The 24,456-nt window shown below is 48.0% G+C and overlaps 1 protein-coding gene and 1 pseudogene across 1 annotated transcript in view; one reads left to right on the top strand and one right to left on the bottom strand.

The window, feature by feature from the left end:
• Pepd (peptidase D) overlaps nt 1-24,456 on the top strand; it is a 138,618-nt gene that overhangs the window by 36,407 nt on the left and 77,755 nt on the right. The window contains exons 8-9 of the mRNA XM_038338430.1: nt 7,011-7,055; nt 24,081-24,156. Of these exons, the coding sequence (XP_038194358.1) occupies nt 7,011-7,055; nt 24,081-24,156 (121 nt within the window). The remainder of the gene's footprint in view (nt 1-7,010; nt 7,056-24,080; nt 24,157-24,456) is intronic.
• On the bottom strand, nt 4,873-5,862 carry LOC119820656 (annotated as a pseudogene).

Raw genomic sequence — 24,456 nt, 5'->3', positions numbered from 1 at the left:
CTTCAGGATAGGGCACTCATTGAAGGCTCCTGTCCCAGCTTAGGAGCCCCTGAAGACTATGCATGGGGTAACAGAGTAAGAGGTGAGGTCCAGAGGAAGGAGGCACTAGGGGACAGACATGGGAGGGAATGGGAATGCTGTACACAGGCCAGGCACCCCAAAGCACGCAGCCCACTGTGGAACTCTATTCTCAGCCCTCACTCACATCCTGCAATTTTGAGACGGGCTCACTGTGTAGTCCAGACTTGCCTCAAACATAGTCCTCTTACCTCGGCCCCCTGCATGGCTGAGGTTGCATGTGTTGTTATGCTTGGCCAGTTCATAAGTTTATGTTGTTCTGTGTTCCATCTTGCATCCTTTATCCGGGACATGTCAGTTATCCATGGTGCATGTGATACTCAGCCATCAGTCACTCAGTGGCTGTCTCTGTTATCAAATCAGCCAGTACTTGTGTTCAGAAAGCCTTATTTTACTTGTAATTAGTTTTCCAAAGCACAAGTCTATTGATGCTGGCAATCTTATTCTAGTATGTTGTAATTGTTCTGTGTTATTATTACTTATTACTAGCCTCCTACTGTGCCTAATTTGTAAATTAAATTTTGCCATAGCTATTCGTGCTTGGGGGAGGCAACCATGATCTAGTTAATGTTCAGTACTATCTGTATTCTCGGGCATCTACTGGGGTTCTAGGAATGTGTTCTTCCTAGGACATATCTGTCCATCTGTGTGTAACTTGGATAGCTCTCTCTCTTTTTACTGTTTTTATTAAGCTATATTAAGCTATATATTTTCTCTGCTCCCCTCCCTATTTTTCCCCTCCCCTTCAACCCTCTCCCATGGTCCCCATGCCCCCAGTTTACTCAGGAGATCTTATCTTTTTCTATGTCCCATGTAGTTTAGATCCATGTATGTCTCTCCTAGGATCCTCTTTGTTGTCTAGGTTCTCTGGAATTGTGAATTGTAGGCTGTTTTTTCTTTGCTGTATGTCTCAAAGCTACTTATGAGTTAAATACATATGATATTTGTCTTTCTGGGTATGGGTTACCTCACTCAATATGATGTTTTCTAGATCCATCCATTTGCCTGCAAATTTCAAGATGTCATTTTTTTCTGTTGTGTAGTACTCCATTGTGTAAATGTACCACATTTTCATTATCCATTCTTTGGTCAAGGGGCATTTAGGTTGTTTCCAGGTTCTGGCTATGACAAACCATGCTGCTATGAGCATAGTTGAGCACATGTCCTTATAATACAATTGAGCATCTTTTGGATATATACCCAAAAGTGGTATTGCTGGGTCTTGAAGTAGGTTGTTTATTAATTTTCTGAGAAATTGCTATACTGCTATCCAAAGGGGCTGTACCAGTTTGCATTCCCACCAACAATGCTGTAGTGTTCCCTTTACCCCATAACCTCTCCAGCATAAGTTGTCATCAGTGATTTTGATCTTGGCCATTCTTACAGATGTGTAAGATGGATTCTCAGAGTTGTTTTCATTTGCATTTCTCTGATGACTAAGGATGTTGAGCATTTCCTTAAGTGTCTTTCAGCCATTTTAGATCCCTCTGTTGAGAGTTCTCTGTTTAACTGTGTACCCACCACTTTTTTATTGGATTATTTGTTGTTTTGATGACTGATTTCTTGAGTTCTTTGTATATTTTGGAGAACAGCCCTCTGTCTGATGTGGGGTTGGTAAAGATCTTTTCCCATTCTGTAGGCTGTCGTTTTGTCTTGTTGACCATGTCCTTTGCTTTACAGAAGCTTCTCAGTTTCAGAAGGTCCAATTTATTAATTGTTTCTCTCAGTGTCTGTGCTACTAGGGTTATATTTAGAAAGTGATCTCCTGTGCCAATGTGTTCAAGGCTACTTCCCACTTTTTCTTCTATGAGGTTCAGTACAGCTGGCTTTATGTTGAGGTCTTTGATCCATTTGGACTTGAGTTTTGTGCATAGTGATAGATATGGATCTATTTTCATTCTTCTACATGTTGATATCCGGTTATGCCAGCACTATTTGTTAAATATGCTTTCTTTTTTCCATTTGATATCTTTTGCTTCTTCGTCAAAAATTAGGTGTTTGTAGGTGTGTGGATTAATATCTGGGTCTTCTTTTTGGTTCCATTGGTCCTTCTGTCTCTTTATGCCAATACCAGGCTGTTTTCAGCACTGTAGCTCTGTAGTAGAGTTTAAAGTCCGATTGTGATATCTCCAGAAGTTCCTTTATTTACACTATTGTTTTGGCTATCCTGGGTGTTTTGCTTTTCCATATGAAATTGAGTATTGTTCTTTCAAGGTCTGAAAAACTTTTCTGGGATTTTGACAGGCATTGCATTGAATCTGTAGATTCCTTTTGGTAAGATTGCCATTTTTACTATGTTAATTCTACCTGTCCATGAGCATGGGAGATATTTCCATTTTCCTGTGTCTTTTTCAATTTCTTTCTTTAAGATTTAAAGTTCTTGTCATACAAGTCTTCCACTTGTTTGGTTAGAGTTACTCTGAGATATTTTATGGTATTTGTGGCTATTGTGAAGGGTGTTGATTCTCTGATTTCTTCCCCAGCCCTTTTATCATCTGTGTACAGGAGGGCGACTGATTTTTTTAGTCAATCTTGTATCCTGCTACATTACTGAAGGTGTTTATGAGTTATAGAAGTTTCTTGTTAGAATTTTTGGGGTCACGTATGTAAACTATCATATCATCAGGAAATAGTGAAAGTGACTTCTTTTCCAATTTTTATCCCCTTGACTTCCTTTTGTTGTCTTGTTGCTCTAGCTAGGACCTCAAGAACTATATTGAATAGATATGGAGAGAGTGGACAACCTTGTCTTGTTCCTGATTTCAGTGGGATCGCTGTGAGTTTCTCTCCATTTAGTTTGATGTTGGCTGTTGGCTTGCTGCATATTGCCTTTATTGTGTTTAGGTATGTTCCTTGTATCCCTGTTCTTTCCAAAGTGTGTCTTGGATATCTCTTAAGTACACATTTCTGTATGTCTTCTGTCTAGTCTTCTAAAGCTCACAGCTGTCTTTGTGTGTGTGTGTTTGTGCAGCTGTGTCTGTGTGCCATCATCTTACCCTGTTCCACCTTGCTGCCTGTGCATGCATGTGTGTTTGCACAGCTGTGTCTGTATGCACGTGGGTATATGCATTGTGTGAAATGAGGTGAAGCTAGCTGTTGAGTAGCTAGTCCACAATTGTGAGATGGGAGGAACATCTCTATTGTCCTGATTTGTGTGACTTGCTGCTCTGTTCTCCATCCTGAACTACATTGGCTGTCTATAGTCTCTTTGATACTCCACAGGTAGGAATTTGATCCTTTTGTTCTCAGATTCATTTATTTTTATTTTATGTGTATGAATGTTTGCCTGCATGTATATCTGTGCACAACATGCAGGCAGTGCCCTTAGAGGCCAGAAGAGGGCGCTGGATCCCCCGAAGTAACAAATGGTTGTGTGCTGGTAGGTGCTGGGAACTGAACCCAGGTTCTCTGTAAGAGCAGCAAGTGTTCTTAACCACTGAGCCATCCCTCCAGGCCCATGACTTTGATTTTGAAGTATTTAAGTTGATTTAGAACCCAGATGTCTTGCTTGTGTACTTCAGGGTCTCCAAAACTTCAGAAATGAATCCTCTAAGGCTGCTGGTACCTTTTCGTGCCCATCCCTGTTCCTTTCCTTGGTGAGGGTAAGGCTACTTCTTACATCCATGGCATTAGATCAGTTCAAATTCCATTTATGAGGCCATGGAGAGTCCCTGGGCTGCATGAAGTCAGGAACTCACAGCTCTGCCTATGCCTCTGTGGAGGGGATTGTGGAATCCAGAAGGCCAAGGGCTTACCCATGGGTCCTCTGCTGATTCTCGTGAATAGGGTTGGCGTGCTCACTGAGTTATATGACCACCATCTTTATCTGTTTGGGAACATTTTCGTCACCCGAAGGAAGCCCTGTGCTCCCCTGTGGTCAGTGTCATTTCTCCAGGCCCCTCACTCCAGCTCCTAATTACCTCTGTCTCCGTTTACCTGACATTTGATGATAAATGGAGTTAGCCTGTTTGTGTGCTTTTGCATCTGATATCTTTCTCTTTTCATTGTGTGTGTGTGTGTGTGTGTGTGTGTGTGTGTGAGCATGTGTGTATGTGTACGTGCATAATCGCATGTATATGTATGCATGTGTCTGTTGGTAATTTTTAAAGCATTACAAGGAAAAGCTACATTTCTGCTATCTGCATAATGTACTGGTAAAGTCACTGGTAAAGGTTAGTGACCCCTGCTAAAGGTTTATTTTTATTCATATCTGTGTATGTGTATTCAAATCTGTGTGAGTGTATACATGCATATTTAAGTGCCTGCAGAGGCCAGAAGAGGGAATTAGATCCCTTGGAACTGGAATTACAGGAACTACCCAAAATGGGTCCTGGGACTCGAACTCCTTTCTTCTGGAAGAGCAATATATGCTCCTAACCACCAACCATCTCTCTGGCACCAACCTCTGCCTTTAAAAAAACAAACCAAAAAATCCCCCTTTTTTACATTTATTCATTTGTGTTTGTGTGCATATGTAATGCATGTTGTATATGTGGAGGTCAGAGGACAACTTGCGAGAGTTGATTCTCTTTCACCGAGGGGGTCCCAGGAATTGAAGTCCAGTCATCAAGCTCACAACAAGAGCCTTTACCCACCCAACTATCTCCCTGGTCCATCAGTGCCCGTTTCTTCATGTAGAGCCATGTCACCCTGTAGTGCCCGCTAAGGCTGAAGGGATCCTTGGAGGACAAATGTATTAGAGAGGATTCCCTCATATTTTGTTTATCTGAGGTGTTTTAATTCTCCTCCTTTTTGTCAAAGCAATGCAAGGAGACTTTTTGAAAGATTTTGCCATTACTGTAGTGAACATGCTCCAAGCTGTAGTCTGTCTTTTCCTTCATCCCCATCTTCATAGGAATTGATGCCTACTTCCTTGTAATTCTTCTCTAGGGAAGCCATATCCTTCTGACCTCAAGAAACTCACCTTTCCATGTCCTTCCCCTGATACCAGTGTACAAAAGTCCCCTTGGCATACTTCAAGTCAAACTCGTGGTCCATGCAGGCCCAGGCCTCTACAATGGCAGGCACATTGCTCAAAATACAAAGCACACTGTGCTTTGGCCAGACTCCTAGGCACCACACTGGGAAGCAAGTAGTTGATACCAGCCTTGAAGTCCATGGGACACCAGTCCACATGGCTGCTATTCTTAGTCTTGGTGGCAGTGATGGCGGCATTCACATCCTTGGGTGGCACATTTCCACAGTATGGGAGACAGCAGGCCACGTGTCAGGCTGGGCTGAGGGTCACATGTTACCATCTAATTGGCAGGTCCAGAGCAGCTGTTACTGATCTCTGCTAGGAACAGTTCTCACAGTGGCCTCTGCAGAGATGGCTGGGGCATAGGAGGCCGAGGGGAAGTAGATACAAGGGTAGGGTACAAGCTGCTCTAGAACTCAAAGGGGCGGGGCCCCTTTGAGCAGTGGCTCCGTCATGACGGAGGAAGCATTTGAGTGAGGAGCGGCTGAGGTTGGCATGGGTTGGGTGTTTGTCATACAGCCTCATTGTCCTCCAGGAAGCCACAGTTTGAGTGCTCCAGTGGGGTGTGGGGATCAAGTTAGAGCTATAGGGTATGAACGCTTGGAGAACTCTGGTTCAGACATCTTGCCACAGTCAATAGAGAGCCTCTGCATCAGCAGCGAAGTAGAATAAGAACCCTCTCCAAAGCTGAGGAAACCAAGGAAGCTGCAAGTCCAGTCTGGCTTGGTCATCTCGCTAGTGGTGTAATGGACATGGGCATAGTTGTTAGTGGCATCATTTGGGTAGCATAAGTCACTTTGGGTCATTTTGGATCTCATCAATTGCCATGGGCTCCAGATCTACAAAGACTGTCCGTGACTCACAGATTCTGGTTTAACAGAAAGTGGTGAAGGAGTTGGACACTTGTCAATCAGACTGAATCCTGTGTCCCAGACAGTTGGGCTCACAGCAGGTCTTACCCTTCCGGACATACAAACTGACATGCATTCCCACATGATGAGCCCCGATGGTGCTTCTCATATAGTCAGGGTCACAGGTCACAATGAGACCCTTCATTTTTGAAGCATATCTCTGCTGAAATTTCTTTGTTCTCAGTTTTTTTTCCCCCTTTCAGTTCTTTGAACGGTCTCCCACTGCCTTCTGGTTGTCATAGTTTCTGGTGCGGAATTGGCCGCTGATCAGAACGCACCAGGATCGTACCCTGTGTGTGGTGAATTGAGTTTCTCATTATGCTTGCAAGATGCAGAAGCTCCTTGATTGACAGCTGTGTTGTATCCCATCAGCCTTTTGTAAGGTTAGAAACTGAAAGTTGAACCACTCAGTTGTAGAACCTTCTCATTAAATCCCAGTAAAAAAAAAACCTCAAAACTTCAAAGTCTAACCACTGTGAATTCAGGACCACCAACATATGTGTGTTGTTTGGCATTTTGACTGTGGTATATTTTAGAGACTGTTGAACATGATGACTCACAGCTGTCTATAACCTCAGTCCCAGGGGTCCAGCACTCTTCTGGCCTCCATGGGCACCAGGAATGCACACAGGGCCCAGATACCCATGCACCCGAAATGAGTTTGTTTTTAAAAAGGATGTGTAGATTTGTGTTTTCATCACATTCGTGCAAAGCTCAGTTCCCTCATCCCAGCATTCTTTCTGTTGTCCCTTTCTGTCTCCCCATTATGTGTGTGTTAATGAACTTGATAAGGGCCTGTCTAGTAGGGAAGAGGGGTATTTTGTTGTCAAATGCTTGCTCTCCAACTGACCACACTTAGAGGTGGCAGCCCAGGCTTCCAGGCCTGCAGGAGGCGAGCACCAGCTTTTTCTGGGTCAGAGAGCCAGGAAGTTAAAAGGAGGGCTGCTTTTGGTCATGGTGTGTTTGTGTTGAATGAGGTACTTCTCACTGGGATACGATATAGGCCATCCAACTAATGCTGTTGTTGTATTTTCTCTCTATAGGTTCAATGTCAACAACACAATTCTTCACCCAGAGATCGTGGAATGGTGAGTCCTCAGCTTGTGACTACCTGGGCTAATCGTGCTCAGTTCATGGAGAATGGAGACGATTCTTTTGACCACCTTTCTTAGAGAACCATCTCGACATGTGGACCACCCTGTTACCCATGTTCTTCATGGCTGTGGCTCTTCCGCAGGCAGCTCTTACATGCAGCACGGCTGGCTTGTCAGGTGGCTTTGGGGGTGAACCTTCTCAGGCTGGGCGTAGCTTCTGCATGCCATTGCTTCTCTTCCCAGGCCACTGAGCTGCTCTTCGATGGCAGCAGAACAGTTTTTCTTGGTTGAGTGGCTGCACTTCCTGTGGAAGTGGGAGAGAGACAGGCAGACTCCATTAGGAGGGGTGCAGAAGGCTTCTCACTTCGGATCCTGAGTTTGTGTGGTGACATTTTTCTGCCTAGTTGGGAGATCTGACTTGTGAGCCCTAAAATGTGGGGATACCGTGTGCTAAACACAGCGGAGGGGAGGGTGGTGCACGATAAGGGGGGATCGGGAGTCGTGGGCTAGGGAACCCTATGACCAAGGACATGGGGGGCCTTGTGTGGCTGTGCAAAATCAGGGAAGTGGACCCTGAGTGGATGGAGGGACGTTGTTGCTGTTAGGCTTTTGGCTTTGTCCCGAGAGGAGAAGAAAGCGCAGGAAACTTGAAGGGCTTAGGAGAGTACAGATCAGGTTTGTATTTTAGCCTCTAACTGGAGACTCACCAGGAGTGAGAGCCAGTTGCACTGAGGGGACTGCTCAGGAGCTACGTGGCCACGGGGCCAGTGGGGTGACAGAACTGAGAACTGAGAGTAACAGATCTGAGATTTGTCTCGGGTGAGTTGAGTTTGAGGCAGGTGCCATGGGAGACAGGTAGAGACCCAGGAGCAGCTGGCAGGTGTCAATAGTAACCCTGGCCCCGCGCCTGACACAGCCACTCTGTTACACTCTGAGGATGGAGACTATCCTTCAGGCTCATGGCATCTCTTCTTCATTTCAAGTAACCAGCGTCCTTCTCTCTGTAGCTCACTCAGCAGAACAAGTCCCGAGTACTCGGAATTGTCCTCTGTCCACCATCTACCCCACTGTGGTTTTCCCCCGAGGCCCTTGACAGTGGGGAGTGTGTTGGAGACCACAGCTGGCTTGTGAGCTCCAGCATCTTCCTGAGGGATGAGCCATTAGTTCGTCACTTTAGAGCAAGCTCACTCTAATTCCAGTGACATTTGCGAGGCTCCAAGGTGGAGTCTGCGTTTATAAGAATACTGCTCAGCTTTATTAAAGCGAGCAGCAAAAAGGACTTATTTGGCATTTGATGGTAGTAGAACAATTTCAGAAATGTCACATTGTCCTTGCCGCCTCAGGGGTGTGTTTTAATAGCACAGGGCCCAGTCTCTGCAGGGATACAGTTGATCTTGGCAGATCCATCATAGCCACAATTATTGCCCTCCTTGCCAGAACCCAAGGAGGGGCTCAGGGTGCAGCAGCAGTGGGTCCTTCATCTCCCAGAGCAGGTGGGTTTTCTGTGATATTAAAGTACCAATTATTGTCACATTTTGGGAGTTCTTGGGTCTCGCTTATTTGTTCGGGGGTGGGGTTGTTACCACGCAACTCAGGCTGGCCTCAAACATGAGATGTGCCTGCTTTTTCATCCCCAGTGCTGGAACTGTAGGTCCATGCCACCACACTCAGCCGCTCCTAGGTCTAGAATGCTCTGGCTATTGGCTCTCTCCTACTCGGTCCCATGGAGGGAATCTGACAGGGGAGACTGTCAGCTCAGGTATAGACTAGCCCCAGTCTCTGTCCCTTTCAAGACCACCGTACAGAAGTGTGGTCATACCCAACTTATGGTAAGAATGGAAGGATTTGCCAGTCCCTGTTTCTTCATCTGCAAAGCTGATGAAGTGACTGCATGGTACAGTGATTACATGAGACAGCGTGCCTGAATAACGCTGGTCCCTACCGAGACTTCCCCTGCAAGCCCTGTGCTCATAAACACTGGACATGCCTCTCTATTTCAAGAGGTTGTTGCTCCTGATATATGAGGCAGCTGCTCTAGTTGTTTCCATACTACAGATGAGAAAACTGAGGCCCAGAGAGTCAGTGACTCACCCAAGGAAAAGCCATGAGTCCAGGCTGTTGGCTTCATAGTCTGACATAGCCTCTTGTGCTCAGCTAAATGCCCTGGCATCTGAGGCTTACCTGAGTGCCAGCTTTCTCCTTGCTCACTCCTAGCCCCTTTGGAATCCTTGGATTGAGTCTAGGGTCAAGTACAGCAGAACCAGAGAGCAGGGACTGTGTAGGAAAGCATCCCTGGCATCCACCACAGACCCAGATTAGCATTTGGGCACGTGGGGGCTTTTTCAGGAAGAGTCTGATCGGGAGACCGCGCTCAGGTTTTTGTGTTTAGTTTTCGGGTGGCATTCATTTCCTTTGTGTGACTGTTTTATTGTTTTCCATCCTCTCAAGCGGTGCCTTTTTTGATTTCCTGTAAATTCCTCCATAATTGTACTCTTCCAACAAACACAAGATCATAACTGCACATTTCTTTCCTTTTGCTCAGCATTGCGGCCGGAACGTATAGGTCAAAAGTTGAATCTCACTAAGAGCAGGCATGTCACTGCCATAATTCAGGCTGGGCTTCTGCTTTGCTGTTTTGTAGAGGATGAAATTGATCTGGAGGTAGGGTAGGAAATAAAAGGAGATGCCTTCATTCTTCTCATAGCTGCATGCCAGGGGCTGCAGCTAAGTACTCACAGTGAGTGAGTGTATCCATGGCTGCTGTGTATCTCCTTCGTTTTTAAGTGAGGCCGTGTTCATTTGAGTCATGCGCTGCTTTTAGAAGTGTTAATTACATGGAGTTAAAGCGGCCTGCATGCATTAAAATGTGGCCTGTAGGTACCATTTCTGCTCCCCTGCCTACTGCCTGTACAGGATATAAACTTTAGGGGCTTCAGGACAGAGGTGCACCGGAACATGTCCCAAATTTGTGTGCAGACGATGACCTAGATACGTAGCATATGGGAAGTACAGACCACCGTCTGTGTCTTCTTCTGAGTAGTCCTGGCACCCTTCACAGATCCTTTATGTAAGGACCGGAGATTCCCCAGACAGAGATAGTACTTGGTTCCTGCACACCAAAAAGTGGGGGGACGGGTCGGGGAGCATCACTTGCCCAAAGTCCTGTACCAGACATCTGACCCAACATATTGGATCTGGTCACTAGTCTTAGGAACCAAGCGGGAAGGAGTGTAGTCACCGTGACTGCATTGGGAAGATGGAGAACAGGAGTCTCAGCCATTGGTGAGCGTTGTGAGGTTTTGAGGGGGGAGCAGGTAGGACTGAGAAATTTGTACAGTTAAGGAGTTTGGGTCAACTTGGGGTCCAGCTGATCCTTGTCTCAGTTCTGGTTCTGGCACGTGACTCCTGAGAAGTCTTAGCACTTGAGAGAACCATCTGTTTCCCATGAGATGGTTTGCTCCTGTTTGGGCGGACAAGACACCCTTCCTTTCTCAGTGTTCTCAGTCTTTGAGACAATTACCCATTCAGGGGGTGATCTGTCTGTGAGGCTCTCTGTTCTCGGGATGCAAAGTGACTACAGGCTCAGAACTAATTGGGGACACTGGCATGTCTTTGGGGGGGTATCTTAGTTAGGTATCTATTGCTGTGATAAAACACCATGACCAAAAGTAACTTGGGGAAGAAAAGGATTTATTTGGCTTCTTGCACTTGTATATCACAGTCTATCATTGAAGGAAGTCAGGGCAGGAACTCGAGGTGGACCCTGGAGGCAGGAATTGAAGAAGAGAGCATGGAGGAGCGCTGCTTACTGATCTGCTCCCCACGGTTTGCTCAGTTTGCTTTCTCATGCTCTCTAGGACCGCCTGCTTAGGGACTGCATCGCCCACAGAGGGTCAGGCCATTTCACATCAGTCATCAGTTAAATAATACCCCATGGACTTGCTTACAGACCAGTCTTATGAGGGGCGTTTTCCAAATTAAAATTCCCTTTACCCAGGTATGTCTAGGTTTGTGTCAAGTTGACCAACAACCAAGCAAAAAACAACCAGCACAGGGCATTAGACTAGAATGTTGTAAAGTTCATAGTACCATACCTTAGTTAATCTTCAGTTTTGTGTTTGAGACTGTGTATCACTCCATAGCCCACACTGGTCGCAAACTCTTGAGCCTCCTGTTCCCTAGAGGCTAAATACCTTAGTTACTCTTTATGCCTTCAGCCTTGAAAGGGGGATGAACTAGGTCAAGTTTCATAGGATTGTAGACAAGCATTCCTTCAGTCATTAACGTGGCCTTGAATAGGAATCTGACCCAAATAAAGGAAACATTCACAGGATGAGAGCAGAGAGAGAGCAGAGACACAAAGCTTCCTCCTACTCTGTTTGCACCAGTGCCCAAGGAGGAGTCTGTACTTTAGCAAAACCCATGTCTGAGCACCTGTTCTGTGTGTGCCGTTACAGCCCAGTTATGTGTGGTCCAGGTGTCTGAGCACCTGTTCTGTCTGTGCCATTACAGGCACAGTCGGGTGTGGTCCAGGTTTCTGAGCACCTGTTCTGTCTGTGCCGTTACAGGCACAGTCGGGTGTGGTCCAGGTGTCTGAGCACCTGTTCTGTCTGTGCCGTTACAGGCACAGTCGGGTGTGGTCCAGGTGTCTGAGCACCTGTTCTGTCTGTGCCATTACAGGCACAGTCAGGTGTGGTCCAGGTGTGGAGTGGACTTCCTCCCACCTGCCTGTCCCCAACTCCTCTAGGGGCTGAACTTGGCTCTGGCTTGTTGGAGAGGACTTGCTGGAGGAGCCTCCCGAGGGCATGGAACTCCAGCCAGCCCCTTTCTTTCCCTCCTGAGGATATGGGACTCCAGCCAGCCATTTCTTTCCCTCCTGTTTTTGTGCGAGCTATCTCCCTTTGATTGCTCAGTCTCCAGTGTGGAGGGGATGTTGGGGGCAGGGCCTGGGGAATCCTTTGGTATTGAACTTCTGCCCACCTGGCTCCCACAGAACCATTCCTTGTGCATTCATCTTTGGGAGAGATGGAATACCTGGCCCTTTTAATAGGTTTTATTCAACAAGCTGGCACCTTGATGCTTAGAGACTGATCTGGGAAATACTTCATTCTGTCTTGCTACTATTTTAATCAGTGCTGCATTCAGACCTCAGTTAATTGATGTCTTAATCCTGGGTTTAATGCCTAGAGGCAGTTTTGTGACCTGTGAATATTTAAGGAGAAAAAAGGGATTGCACAAATAAATCTTTGCCTCGTATAGTTCTTGTCATTTCAGGCCTGTGGCAGGAGAATCCAGTTTCTGGTTCCAGGGTGAGGCCTGCTATCCCTCGTCTCCCTTCACACACGTTGGTGCCTCTGTGTATGTGGAGGGGGCACATGTATGTGTGTGTAACTACTCTATTACTGAGCTTCATATCCAAGCCATTGGCTTTTTGTTATGCCCAGGCTGACCACAAATTCATGATCCTTTTGCCTCCACCGACTGAGTGCTCAAGTTATAGGTATGTGCTGTCAGACCTGGTTTGCTGCTGCCTTTCTGTGTGAGCAGCCCCCTGGGTATAATGATACTCAGAGCCGTTATCCCACGGCCAGTCAGCACCCACATCTCCCAGCACATATCACCTGTGCCTCATCCTCCATCTCTAAGCTCAAGCTGCCTTCCATCCCAGCTTCATGAAGGACTCAGGTTGTTTTGGCCCTGCTCCTTGGTTGCTTCCCTAGGAGGTGGCCTTGACCTCTCATGGTGGTGTCAAACTGGTAGGTAGATCATATAGCCATCTCATGCCTCCTTAGATGATGGGAGTCCTTCCCTCAGGCTCTGACCTATAGAGGAGCACCCCCTTTCCTTTTCCTTTTGGCTCAGACATGGTAGACGTGTCCTCATCACCTGGGAGAAGCAGTGCACTAAGTGTTGTCTGCTGTACTGGGGCTTGTGTTTTGTGTAAACCAACCAGGTAGGGTAGGCACTATCCCTGGCACCCAGGAGAATCCACAGGCCAGAGCACCCAGGTTACATCAGAACCTGTAGATACCTGCTTAAACTTAGATTAAATCAGGAGGGGCCAAAGTTCAGCCAGGCCTCTAAGTTCTACCTTTCCAGGGTCATTTGTCTTAGTTCTACTTTTGTTTGTTTGGCTTTGCTTTTCTGTATATGTTTTTTGAAACAAAGTATCTCTAGGTAGTTCAGGCTGCCTTCAAATTCCAGCTTCCTGCCCCAGTTTCCCCAATGCTGGGATTATAGGAATGGGCTACTCCAGCTCGTTTGTTTTTTTTTTGTTTGTTTGTTTATTTGTTTGTTTTTGTTTTGGGATTTGTTTTTTTTTTTTCTTTTTTAAAGTAGTCCTCGTAAATTAGCCTCCAGCCCCACTGGCAGCTTATGAGCACATCTCTGCTTGATGGGAGAGACTTGTTGGGATCTGACCTTTCTCCCACGATGGAGAGGGCAGTCCACTGTGGGGAGGAGCCAGGGGTAAGTGGGGGAGTGCAGGGGTGGGCGTAAGAGAACTGGTGTCAGGGGTCTAGCCTGGGCCTCTTCTAAGGATGAGTGTGGGGAATAAAGGGTACTAGAGGGGGATCTAGCCTGGGCCTCTTCCAGAGATGAGTGTGTGGGGAATAAGCTCACTGGGGGTGGGGGAGACATTCCTAGCCTGGACCTCTTGTAGGAACGAATGTGTGGGAAATAAGAGCACTTCAGTGTGTGTGGGGGGGCGGGATCTAGCTTGGGCTTCTTCCAGGGATGAGTGTCGGGACAGTAAGGGCACCAGGGTGTTCTAGCCTGAACCTCTTCTCTGCGGCCGAGCAGCAGTTCCCAGGAGGTTGCTCTGCTGGCCTGAGAGGATAGCAGTCCAGTCCTGGTGGGCGCCCCCTGGCTTTGAGTGGGACTGAAAATGTACCTGGCTAGGACTAGGAAGGCAGTGGCCTCCTTTAGCCTACCTCCAACCCCAAGGCAAGAGACAGGGTCTCACTGTGTAGCCCAGGCTAGCCCCAAACTTGTGCTCCTCCTGCCACAGTCTCTTAAGTCCTGGGGTTACATCTGTATGTTAGCATGCCTGCCTCCTCTTTTTTCTAGAAGTGAGGTCAGTCATGCTTCAAAAGTCCCAGCCTGTGTGCTGTCATGCTATCTTATTCAGACAATGGCTGATGAGTGCAAATTCCTCTACTCTGGGCTACAAATGTCCACCACTGTCCCTGCTCTTCAGGTCCACTCCAGCCTTTTGAAAGACACTAAGGGGGTTTTCAGTGCATTCATCCTAGGAGGATCCCTCTCCTACCTGGGAGCATTGACGGACTTGACCTGGGGGAGGGGATGAGGGAGCCCTCTCCAGCCTTGAAAAAGTTGCTTCCTGACATCTGGGGGCCACTGAGCCAGGTGAAAGGGCAGAAACTGGTTCCTGACAGAGGAGAGACTGCATGTAGTTGCCTGTGAGAAACAGTCAGGGTCATGGTGTTTTCCTTCATCTAAGGGCTAACTAGGGGCTACTGAAAGTTTGTGAGCAAGAGGAAGCCAGGGACTGCCCTGCCCCACCACGGCCCCAGATTCTGTGTGTAGCAGGCAGGGCTGGAGCTGAAAGTCCGCAGATGCAGAGACGGTGTGCTGGAAGTTCTGCAGGTGAAGGGCAGCCTTGGGCTGTCAGGAGGCCAGCGGGCAAGACCTAGCATGCTATGCCAGGGGTCTGACTTCAGCAGCAGGAGGGCTATGAGACCAGAGCACAGTGAGAATGTTCCGTGCTGGGTTCTAGTGGGAGACCCAGTCCAGAGGCTTATACCACAGACAGGGAGAGGTATAGAAGGCAAAGTGGTAGGGAACAGGAGGGCAAAAGGAAATAGGCCGTGCCTGAATCCACTGGTGAGCTCTGGGGTCTGGGAATAGGTGAGAGGAAGGTTGGCAGAGGGAAAGAAGCAGGATAGCCAGAAGGAGGAAGGGAAGGAGAGGAGGGTAGCCGGAAGGAGGAGGGAAGGAGAGGATAGCCATGAGGGGGGAAGGAGAGGAGGATAGCCAGAAGGAGGAGGGAAGGAGAGGAGGATAGCCAGAAGGAGGAGGAGGAGAGGAAGTTCATAGTAAATGAAGAAGCTGCTTTTGAAGGACTTGACTGGAAGAGAAGGGGGTGAGTACAGGGGATTTTACTGCAGAGGATCCAGCTACACTGGCCCATGTGGGCAGCTGGGTGGTGCATATGCCTGTAAGCCCCAAACACCTATGGCAGGAAGGGCTAGAGTTCAGAGCTAGCCTGGGTTATATGGTAAATTTTATGCCACCTTGAGCTATAGAATAATATCCTTGTCTCAAAAACCAAAAACAAAGAGGGTAAAAAAGGTATCAGGTATCCAGAATCTGTGGGGGATAGGGCAGAGAGTGGCCTCAGGAGAGAGGAGGAGAGGATATATCTGGAAACAGAAAACTTGGCAATTGTGGCAGGAGAGGCAGAGTGGCCGACACCCTAGCTTGGTGTTCAGTTGTTTATCTGTTGGGAGGAGCCTACAGGGAGGGTAGAACAGGAGGAAGAAGTTGAGAGTCTGCACCTCCTGAATGCTCCCCCCAGAAATGGGGACCGTGCACTGATCAGGTGAGGCAGGTGGCTGGCAGCTTCTGTGCCAACTACCCGGTCCCATGTTTTCCCTGTCCTCTGTGGTGGGGTTCTTTAGATGGGCAGACACAGGTTGAAGGACTGTGATGTATTGGTAGGTTCAATGATGAGAGGGATAGACCGGCAATCTAAGCCCAGGGAATGGGCACAGAGCCCGAGGTGGCACACCTACGTCTGATTTAACTGCGTTATTATTCTGAGCATCACTGCATCCAAGAGATGCCTGCAGTCTGTGGAGGATGGCAGTGAGGAATGAGACGGTGGTCACAAGGTTATCCTGTGGGTAGATTTGGACCTCCACTGTGAGCTGCACCTCCCCTTCTGCAGAATACCAGTGAGCATTCCAGTCCCCTGGGGGAACCACCACCACCCCCTGCTGTGGAATCAGAGGGCCCCTCTGACAAAGTGTAGTCGGGCTTCAGGAAAGAGGGTATCTGCTTGGGAGCAGTCTCCTCACTGTGGTTGCTTTGCCTCCCTATCAGACGGAGTGCTTTAGAGCCTGTGGAAGGCAGGAGGCCTTCCTCGGTTCACTTTAACCAGGGGCTGGCTGCCCCAGATGAGTGGCATCGTGGAGACACAGCAGCTTCTGTGCTGTCCTGAGCACTTCTGGTGGAGTCCGAGGAATGACTCAAATCCTTGCCACTCAGAACCCATCCTGTTTCTGGCCATTCTTTCCTCCCTCTGGCTCTCTGTTCTGAGCAGCACCACCAGACAAGGTCTGCGACCAGCAGAGGACAGACAGACAGGTGGACAGTAGGTGCCCTCTGGACAGAGACACAGGTCCTGGCCACTCCAGCTTGGCTGATCCTGGAGTGCCTGGTTGCCCCTTTTGAGAGGGAAAGGTGGTCACGTGGGAGCTTGGTGAGGTGAGTAGCCTTCAGCCTTCCACTAAGGAGCTGAAGTGGCCATTAGAGGAATGTGCAGAAGACCCTTGACCTGTTCTCCAGTCTCCTCCAGGTCCTGCTGTTGGGGGCCTCTTCATGCCTGGGTTCTTCCGTCCCATCATCACCTGCTGTAGCATCCAGAGTCTCCCCGTGGCAGCCTTCTTCTTCCTGTTTTATAATTGCCTTTTCTGTCTCTTTGAGAGAGGGACATTCTTAACTCAGCACCAGTGCTGGGAAGTCAGATCGGCATGTCCTTATTAGCAAGGTGAATGCACACTGACCATGTGGTGCCCCTCATTATAGGCTTAAAAGTGTTACCCAAGCAGTATACGTACCTTGTTAAAGAGCTCCGCTAGTTTTCTCAGTAGATAGCCATGCTGGCAGAGTGAGCTGGGAGCTCAGTGCATTTCCCTGATGGCTAAGGCTGCTGATGGTTTTTCTCATGTGTTTATTGGCCATTTTGTATGCCTCCTTTTCAGAACCGCCTGCTCCATACATTGCCCATTTATTGATTGGGCCATTTATCCTTTCAGTCTTGATTTTTGTGGTAATTTGAAAAAAAGATGGCCCCCAAAGGGAATAGCACTGTTAGGTGGTGTGGCCTTGTTGGAAGGAACATGCCTCTGTGGAGATGGGCTGATGGCAGAAGTTACAAAATAATCCCACACTAGTTCAGAATTACATATAGTAAAGGGTTATTTATTTAGGGGAGACTCACAGATCACTGTCCTAGATCACAGTCCTCTGCACAAACAGGGAACAGGAACAGAGTCTAGCAGCTGGAAGCGAGAGCTGGAAGCAAGAGTGAGCACAGGCTTTACAGCTGCATTTATAGTATAAGAGACCACGCCCAAGTGGGCTGGTATCGTAAAGGCTACTGGCTGAAGGAGCAGAAGGAACTCCCACAGCAGCGGGCTTTGAGGTCTTGTATATGCGCAAGTCATGCTCAGTGAGTCAGTTCACTTCCTGATACCTGCATATCAAGATGTAAAACTCTCAGCTCCTTCTCCAGCACCATGTCTGCCTGTATACCGCCATGTCCCACCATGATGATAATGAACTAAACCTCTGAACTGTAAGCTACCCAATTAAATTGTTTTCTTTTATAAGAGTTGCCATGGTCATGGTGTCTCTTCATGCGATAGAAACCCTAGTGAAGACAATTTTACTTTTTATTTTTTAAAGAACACTGGGTAGTAGTCCTGTCGGGTGAATTTTCTGCCACTTTATAGGCTGTCTCAGTCAGTACAAATGTTGACTTGTAGAGCCTCTGTGAAAATCAGTGTGGCAGTTCCTCAAAAACACAATAGAACTAACTACTAACTACTGCATGATCCAGCATTTACCAAGATAAATCAAAGTCAGAACTCTACAGACACACCTGCACACCCGTGTTTATTGCTGTACCTTTCACAACAGCTGTGCTGTGGAATCAACCCACCAGCAGCTGAAGAAAGAAAATGTGGTGTGTGTACACTGAGGAGCTTGATTCAGCGACAAAGCATGAAATGGTGTCACTTGCAGGAAAATTGATGGACCTGGATGTTAAGTGAAATAATCAAGCCTTAGAATAGGAAATATCACAGCACACAACTCCCTCCTATGTGGAGTTTAGATTAAGGTATGGTGTGTGGGGGAGAGTGTGGTGTGGGAGGGTAGGGAGTTGTGTGGTGTGTGTAGAAGGGGGACTAGGAAGAGGAAGTGGTCCAGCAGTAGAGCAACAAAGGACAGTGGGAAGGTTGGCATGACAAGGCACATTACACACATAACTGCATGAAACTCGGCATGATGGACATGCCTTTGATCCACTCACCTGGGAGGCTGAGTCAGCCAAAGATGGTTCCTCTAGTGCAGAATAGCACAAAGAAGGTAGACTGAAGACCGGCCATGCACCCTGCCTGACATCCCTCACAGCACTGCTTCTAGTGCTGTGGTTCCTTGGGCTCTTCCCTGGGTTCTGTTTGCCAATTGGCCACACATAGGGCCCTCCTTTGTGACCTGCTCTATGAACTCTGCATCATCTTCCTTCCTCTCTTAAGCCAAGCATGCAGGAAGCCCCCCACCACACATCCCATGATGCTCTCCTCATCTCTGACTTCCTTCCTTCTTGTAAGCTGAGCCTGCAGGAGGCCCCCATCACATCCCATGATGCTCTCCTCATCTCTGACTCTGCACATGTATTTTTGGTCAGGATTCTTACCATCTCCTCTGTGCTTTATTGAGCCATAAATCTTACATGCTTGGGATGAGATGATAACTGTAAAAGGTAAAAATAACAACAAAAATAAAAATGAGCAAACCACAAAACTGGGTTTGCATAGATATCACCGTGGTTGTGGTCTAGGCAGAGCTTTGGAATGTTTCCCAGGTGGCAGTGCCTTCCTGTCCTGGCATCACCATCCAACCTTCCTCAAGGACAGACTTCTAGTAGCAAAACAAGAGATTTTTCCCCCTGCATAGCCACCAGCGTAGACTTCCAGGGCTTGCATGGAGCTCTGCAGTGGAGCCCTCACCTAGTACACACAAGGTCCTGGTCCCAACCCCAGAACTGCAAAGAAGACAAATTCTTTCATAGTTTAGTTTATTCCCCTTTGGTGCATCTTTTTTTTTTCCCCCAATAAAACCCTTTTGTTAGGGTAAAAGCAGCATTTGCATGCTTTTAAAAGTCAGGGAACAACGTAGCTCCTGCAAGGAAAGGATGTGGAGGGGGGGGGGCGGTTAATGGGCACCAGGACGCAGCTGGAGAGACAGGACTGAGGACAACCAACTGATTATTTGGAATTAGCCAATGGGAAGGGAGTTTTGAATATTTTCAGTATAAAGAAATGATATATAGCTATGTATGGTGATGCGTACCTGTGACCCTCGCGCTTGAGGAGCAGAGCGAGGAAGATGGCAAGTTCAAAGCCAGCCTGCCTAGTCTATATCGTAAGACTCTGTCTCAGAATAGAATAAAACATAGTGGAAAAGATGTATGCCTGAGGGTTTTTATAACTTGCTAATTATACTGATAGGATCATTAAGCGTATTGAAGTGCCTTGTTGTACCCATAACTATGTAATTTGTGTGCCTGTGTAAAACAGGTTAATAAGGGGTGGCTAGGGAGACGGCCCAGCAGTGAAAAGCGCTTGCTGCTCGTGCTGCCTAGTTTTATGTCAGCGTGATACTAGCTAGAATCAGTTTAGAACAGGAACCTCAATTGAGAAAATGTTCCCCCCCACACACACATACCACATCTGTGCCTGCGATGTTTTTGTTTGTGTGTTTGTTTTTAATTGGTGATTGATGAGGGAAGGCCCAGCTCACCGGATGGTTCCGCCCCTGGACTGGTAGTCCTGGGTGCTCTAAGAAAGCCATGGGGAGCGAACCTGAAGCAGCACCCCTCCCTGGCCTCTGCATTGCTCCTGCCTCCAGGTTTCTGCCCTTAACTCTCTGGATGATGGCCTACAAGCTGGAAGATGAAATTAACCCTTTCCTCCCCAAGTTGCTTTTGATCACAGTGTTCTGTTGCAGTAATGGAAACCTAAGACCGTGTTCTTGCAGAGAAACCTGGGCTCTGTTCCTGGCACCTATCAGGGAGCTTACAAGCACCTTTAACTACAGTTCCAGGAGACCCAGCAGCCTCTTCAGGCTTCCACAGGCACCTGCACACATATGACGCACATACATATGCTCAGGCACACATATACACGTAAATAAATCTATAAAATATCCTAATGATGAAGTTTTTTTTTTTAAGTTAGGCAGTGGCACATGCCTTTAATCCCAGCACTCGGGAGGCAGAAGCAGGCGGATCTCTGATTTTGAGGCCAGCCTGGTCTACAAGAGCTAGTTCCAGGACAGGCTCCAAAGCTACAGAGAAACCTTGTTGAACACCCCCGCCCCCCAAAATAATAGTAATTATAAACAGGAATTTCCTCAGTTGTTCTTGACACATCCAGTGTGGTTCTCATATCTCCCCTGGATGTAGTGACATTTTCTTACCCATAATTCCCAGTCATCCTTCTGCTACTGTGACAAACCCCCTAATATATTCAATGTTGAAGAGGAAAGGCTTATTTCAGCTCCGTTTTCAGAAGTCTCAAGTCCATGGCCATTCTGGGTCTGTGGTAACGCCAGATATGTGTTTTGAAAGATCAAGAGAGAAGATCAAGCCAAGATCAAGAAAGGAATAACTAGCCACCCAGTTTCCCCTGACCACCACAACTTCCTCCATTTCTGCCCTGCCCACTCGGTAAAGGTTCTACCATGCCTCCACGTCACTGCAGGCTGGGACTGAGGCTTCAGTATTGGCCTCTAGGGGGACAGCTAAGGTCCAGACGATGGTCCTGACTTTGAGAGGGGTGGCTTCAGTATGGCAGAACATTCTGCCTTCTGCATTCGTGTTGGTGGCATTTGGTGTGCTCCTTCATATCCATGTTGCCTGCAGCCTGGACATTAGATCTAGTGGCACATTGGAGGTGGCGCACTTTTTTTCCTGCACTGCATGAGGATGCAGTGATCCTGAGTTAGCCTGCTCCACCTTGAGACTCCAGCTTCCACTTGCACGGGAAGGTATTGTGCACCGTGTTACCCTGACAGCCCTGTGAGTCACTTTAACGCCCATGCATCTGGGTTAGCCCAGAGTTTTATTTGCCTTTTTCTTCTCTTGTTGAGAGGAAAACTGTGTGCCTCGTTCATCACATCTTCAGCACATCACTGAGCATTCTTAGGCGTCTTGTGTCTCTGTGTGGAAATGAACCCACCTAGTACTCATGGATGCTCTCAAAGCCACATACTCTGAGCACTGAGTTTATTTGCTTGACTTGCTGATGACCTTACCTTCTGCTGCTTGTCAGACCAAGGCCATTTTCTGAAAACATCCCAGGGGTTGAAGAGGTGACTCAGTGGTTAAGAATGCATACTACTCTTATAAGACCTGAGTTCCCAGCACCCACATCATGGCTCACAACCACCTGTAACTCCAGCCAGGTAGATTCAGCGCCCTCTTCTGGTCTCCATAGGCATTGACACTTGTGTACGTGTACAAACCCCCACACAGACATCCTCATAATTTAAAATAACAATAAAAATAAATCTCAAAAGTGTCTCATTATATTCATTCATCATCTGATTTGCTGATGTGTGCCTGGAACTATATCTCGCATTCCTGAATGTTTGAATGGTTGAACATGACTTCTGTTGTATTTGATCAGTATTTTGAGTATAGAGTTCCTGTTTGGTGTGGAGTGTAAGGACAAGAGAGCCACTGAGGCAGAGTGGGCCATGCAGCCTTTGATATTATTTTGGCTAAGTCTCAGTTTACCTGGCTGCAAAATAGGAATGAAGATGTCTTTTTAGGCTGGGTTCCCTGGAAAACTGATCAGGAAGTGTACTGAGGAGGGCCCTTGGTGAAGAAGCAGGCGTGGACTGGGCTATAGACACATACATATCTAAGCTGAATCCCACCAGCAACATCCCCAACTGAAGTAGGTGGTCACTGAGACTCCTACAGAGGACTGGTTGGCCACCAGTTCTCTCCGCTGTTGGGAACTGAGTGCCGTGGTGCCTGAGAGGGTGACTTAGGCAAAGTAGGGGACCTACATAAGTCAGACCCTGGCAAACGGCAATTTAAGAAGAAAGGAGACTGTGTTTATTTTCTAAGTTGTGTCCATGTTTGTTGATGGGCCTGCTGTAGACGTTATGTTTGGAAATACAGTTATCCCCCATTTCTGTGGGTTCAGTCAGCCACAGTGAGGAAGAATTCCAGAAGATTCTAAAAACCAGTACTTGAAACTACTGAGCACCATGTTGAATCTAATCTAAAGGAAGACATGGGAACGGCCTGGTCTAGCCTCTGCTATCCCCTGGACCGTCGGTCCTGCCCCAGCACTGTTTCTGTGCATACTGTTCATGTGCTCTGTGGTGAGTCCTGCGGTGGCTGTGTCTCAACTCCTGTCAGTCACCTTTGCGTTCATGTGACCAAAAGACCTCCCAGAGCCACTGGAGGGAGGGGGAGGGTTTGTTTGGTTCACGATTTCATCTGTAGCCGTTTGGTCCTGTGCTCTTGGGCAGAGAATCAGGGCAGCAGGAACATATGGGGAGAAGTACTCACTCCCTGGCCAACCAGAAAGCAGAGAGAGCTCATGGGAAATAGTGGTATGCTTTAAGGTCCCGCCCCAGTGACCTGTCCTCCATTTAGTCCGTACTTAAAATTCTCCCCCAGATAGTGCTCTGTCTGGAGAGCAAGTAATCAGAACACAAGCACGCCCCCCCTCCACATACACACTTCAGATCCAAGCCACCGTGTAGTAGACTTCAGAGCCTCATTTGTCCTTTGTGTTGGGTAAGCCAAGTCATCAGGAGCTGGCTCTGAGTCCAACAGGATGTGTGGAGGCTGTGTGCCATTTGTGGGTTTGGGTGTAACTGGGGTCCCAGGAGCAATCCGCAGTGAGAACTGAAGGGTGGAGTTCTGCGGGTGAGGGCGGCTCATCTAAGGCTTCAGGTGAGCATGTGGATGAGGCAGCAGCTCTGCTTTACTCTCTCCTCATGGGCCAGACACAGCTCTGACCGGTGCCTGGCACTGCTCTTGGTGCTTTCCAAATGCAAGGCTCTGCTGGGCACACACCTAATGGAGAGTTTGAGGCCAGCCTGGGCTACATAATGAGACCTGTCTTAAAAAAAAAAAAAAACTTTAATTCTCACAGCACCCCTTTGGGCAAACAGACGAGGAAAACAAGGCAAAGAGTGGGGCGTCTCAGCCACAGCTGGGTTGCAGTGGGTCCCTGGTCTGTCTGCCATTGCTCTTAGTACCTTCCATGCCTTCCATGCCCATGGAGCTGGTGTTAGTTACTTCAGATTGGTAGAGGCAGAGAAGAGCATTTGCTTCTTTTACGTGAGTCTTACTTAGGGATAAGACTGCAGCAGGGCCTGGAAACTCGGCACGCCCGAGCTGATACATTACCAGGAGTTCGCTGTGAGCTCCCCAGATGCCTCTGGAATTACCTTGTAGGAGACTCCTCAGGGTCCTCTGCTGATACGTCTTCGCTGCCTCTCTCCTCTTGCTTCCCCAAGCTTCTGGTCTCTGCAGACCTGCTGTTTCCATGTTGTACCTGCACACAGGGTCGAAAGACCCACTGTCTCCTTCGTCTCTTACTCCCCAACCCTGTCTTGGTCAAAGACCTGAGTCACATAGTACACCTGGGCTGCCCCAAGGGCTGGAACAGGGCAGACTCAAGAGGTACCTTTGGTCAATGGGATAGGTCCCCAGGATGCCAGCAGCACCCTGATTAAGTCCCAACACCTCTGCCATATAGATTCTGTTCTCCTGTGAAGGGGGAATTGTTGCTTAAGCAGGCAGGATGGGCCCTCAGCAAGCTGCCCGTGGTGGGAGCCAGGACAAGCACAGCTTCTCTGGTCCCCCAGGTTTTCTTCTGGATAGCTCAGGATCGCACATTGTTCTGGGTGTTGGGCCTCTCTGGCATAGGTCCTGGAAGTGGTGTTCAGTCTCCTTGGGGAGGTCTAGGCCCTGCTGGGTCACTGACTTGGCCCTTTCTCTCTCTCTCTCTGCAGCCGGGTGTTCAAGACGGACATGGAACTAGAGGTTTTGCGCTACACAAACCGGATCTCCAGCGAGGCCCACCGTGAGGTGAGTTGGGTACCAGCTCTGGTTGGGCAGAACAGTAATGACCTTGCCGATTGCTAGGAAGGAAGGCTGTATTCAGGCTCAGTCTGTCATGGTCACTCGTAGGGGTGGGTGACTCCACAGTGGTGGAGCACTCAGAGACTTACATCTCAGCTTATCAACTAGGGTTGATAAGAGAGACTAGGGTGGAAGTGGGGCTGGACTGTAGCCCTCAATGCCAGCTCATCAGCACCCACTTCCTCCCAAAGGCTCCACAGCCTCCCCCAGACAGCACCACCACTGGAGATCAACTGTTGAAACACA

Source organism: Arvicola amphibius, chromosome 8 (genome assembly GCF_903992535.2).
Source record: "Arvicola amphibius chromosome 8, mArvAmp1.2, whole genome shotgun sequence".
Lineage (NCBI taxonomy): Eukaryota > Metazoa > Chordata > Mammalia > Rodentia > Cricetidae > Arvicola > Arvicola amphibius.
This window is presented reverse-complemented; position numbering and strand designations above follow the sequence as displayed.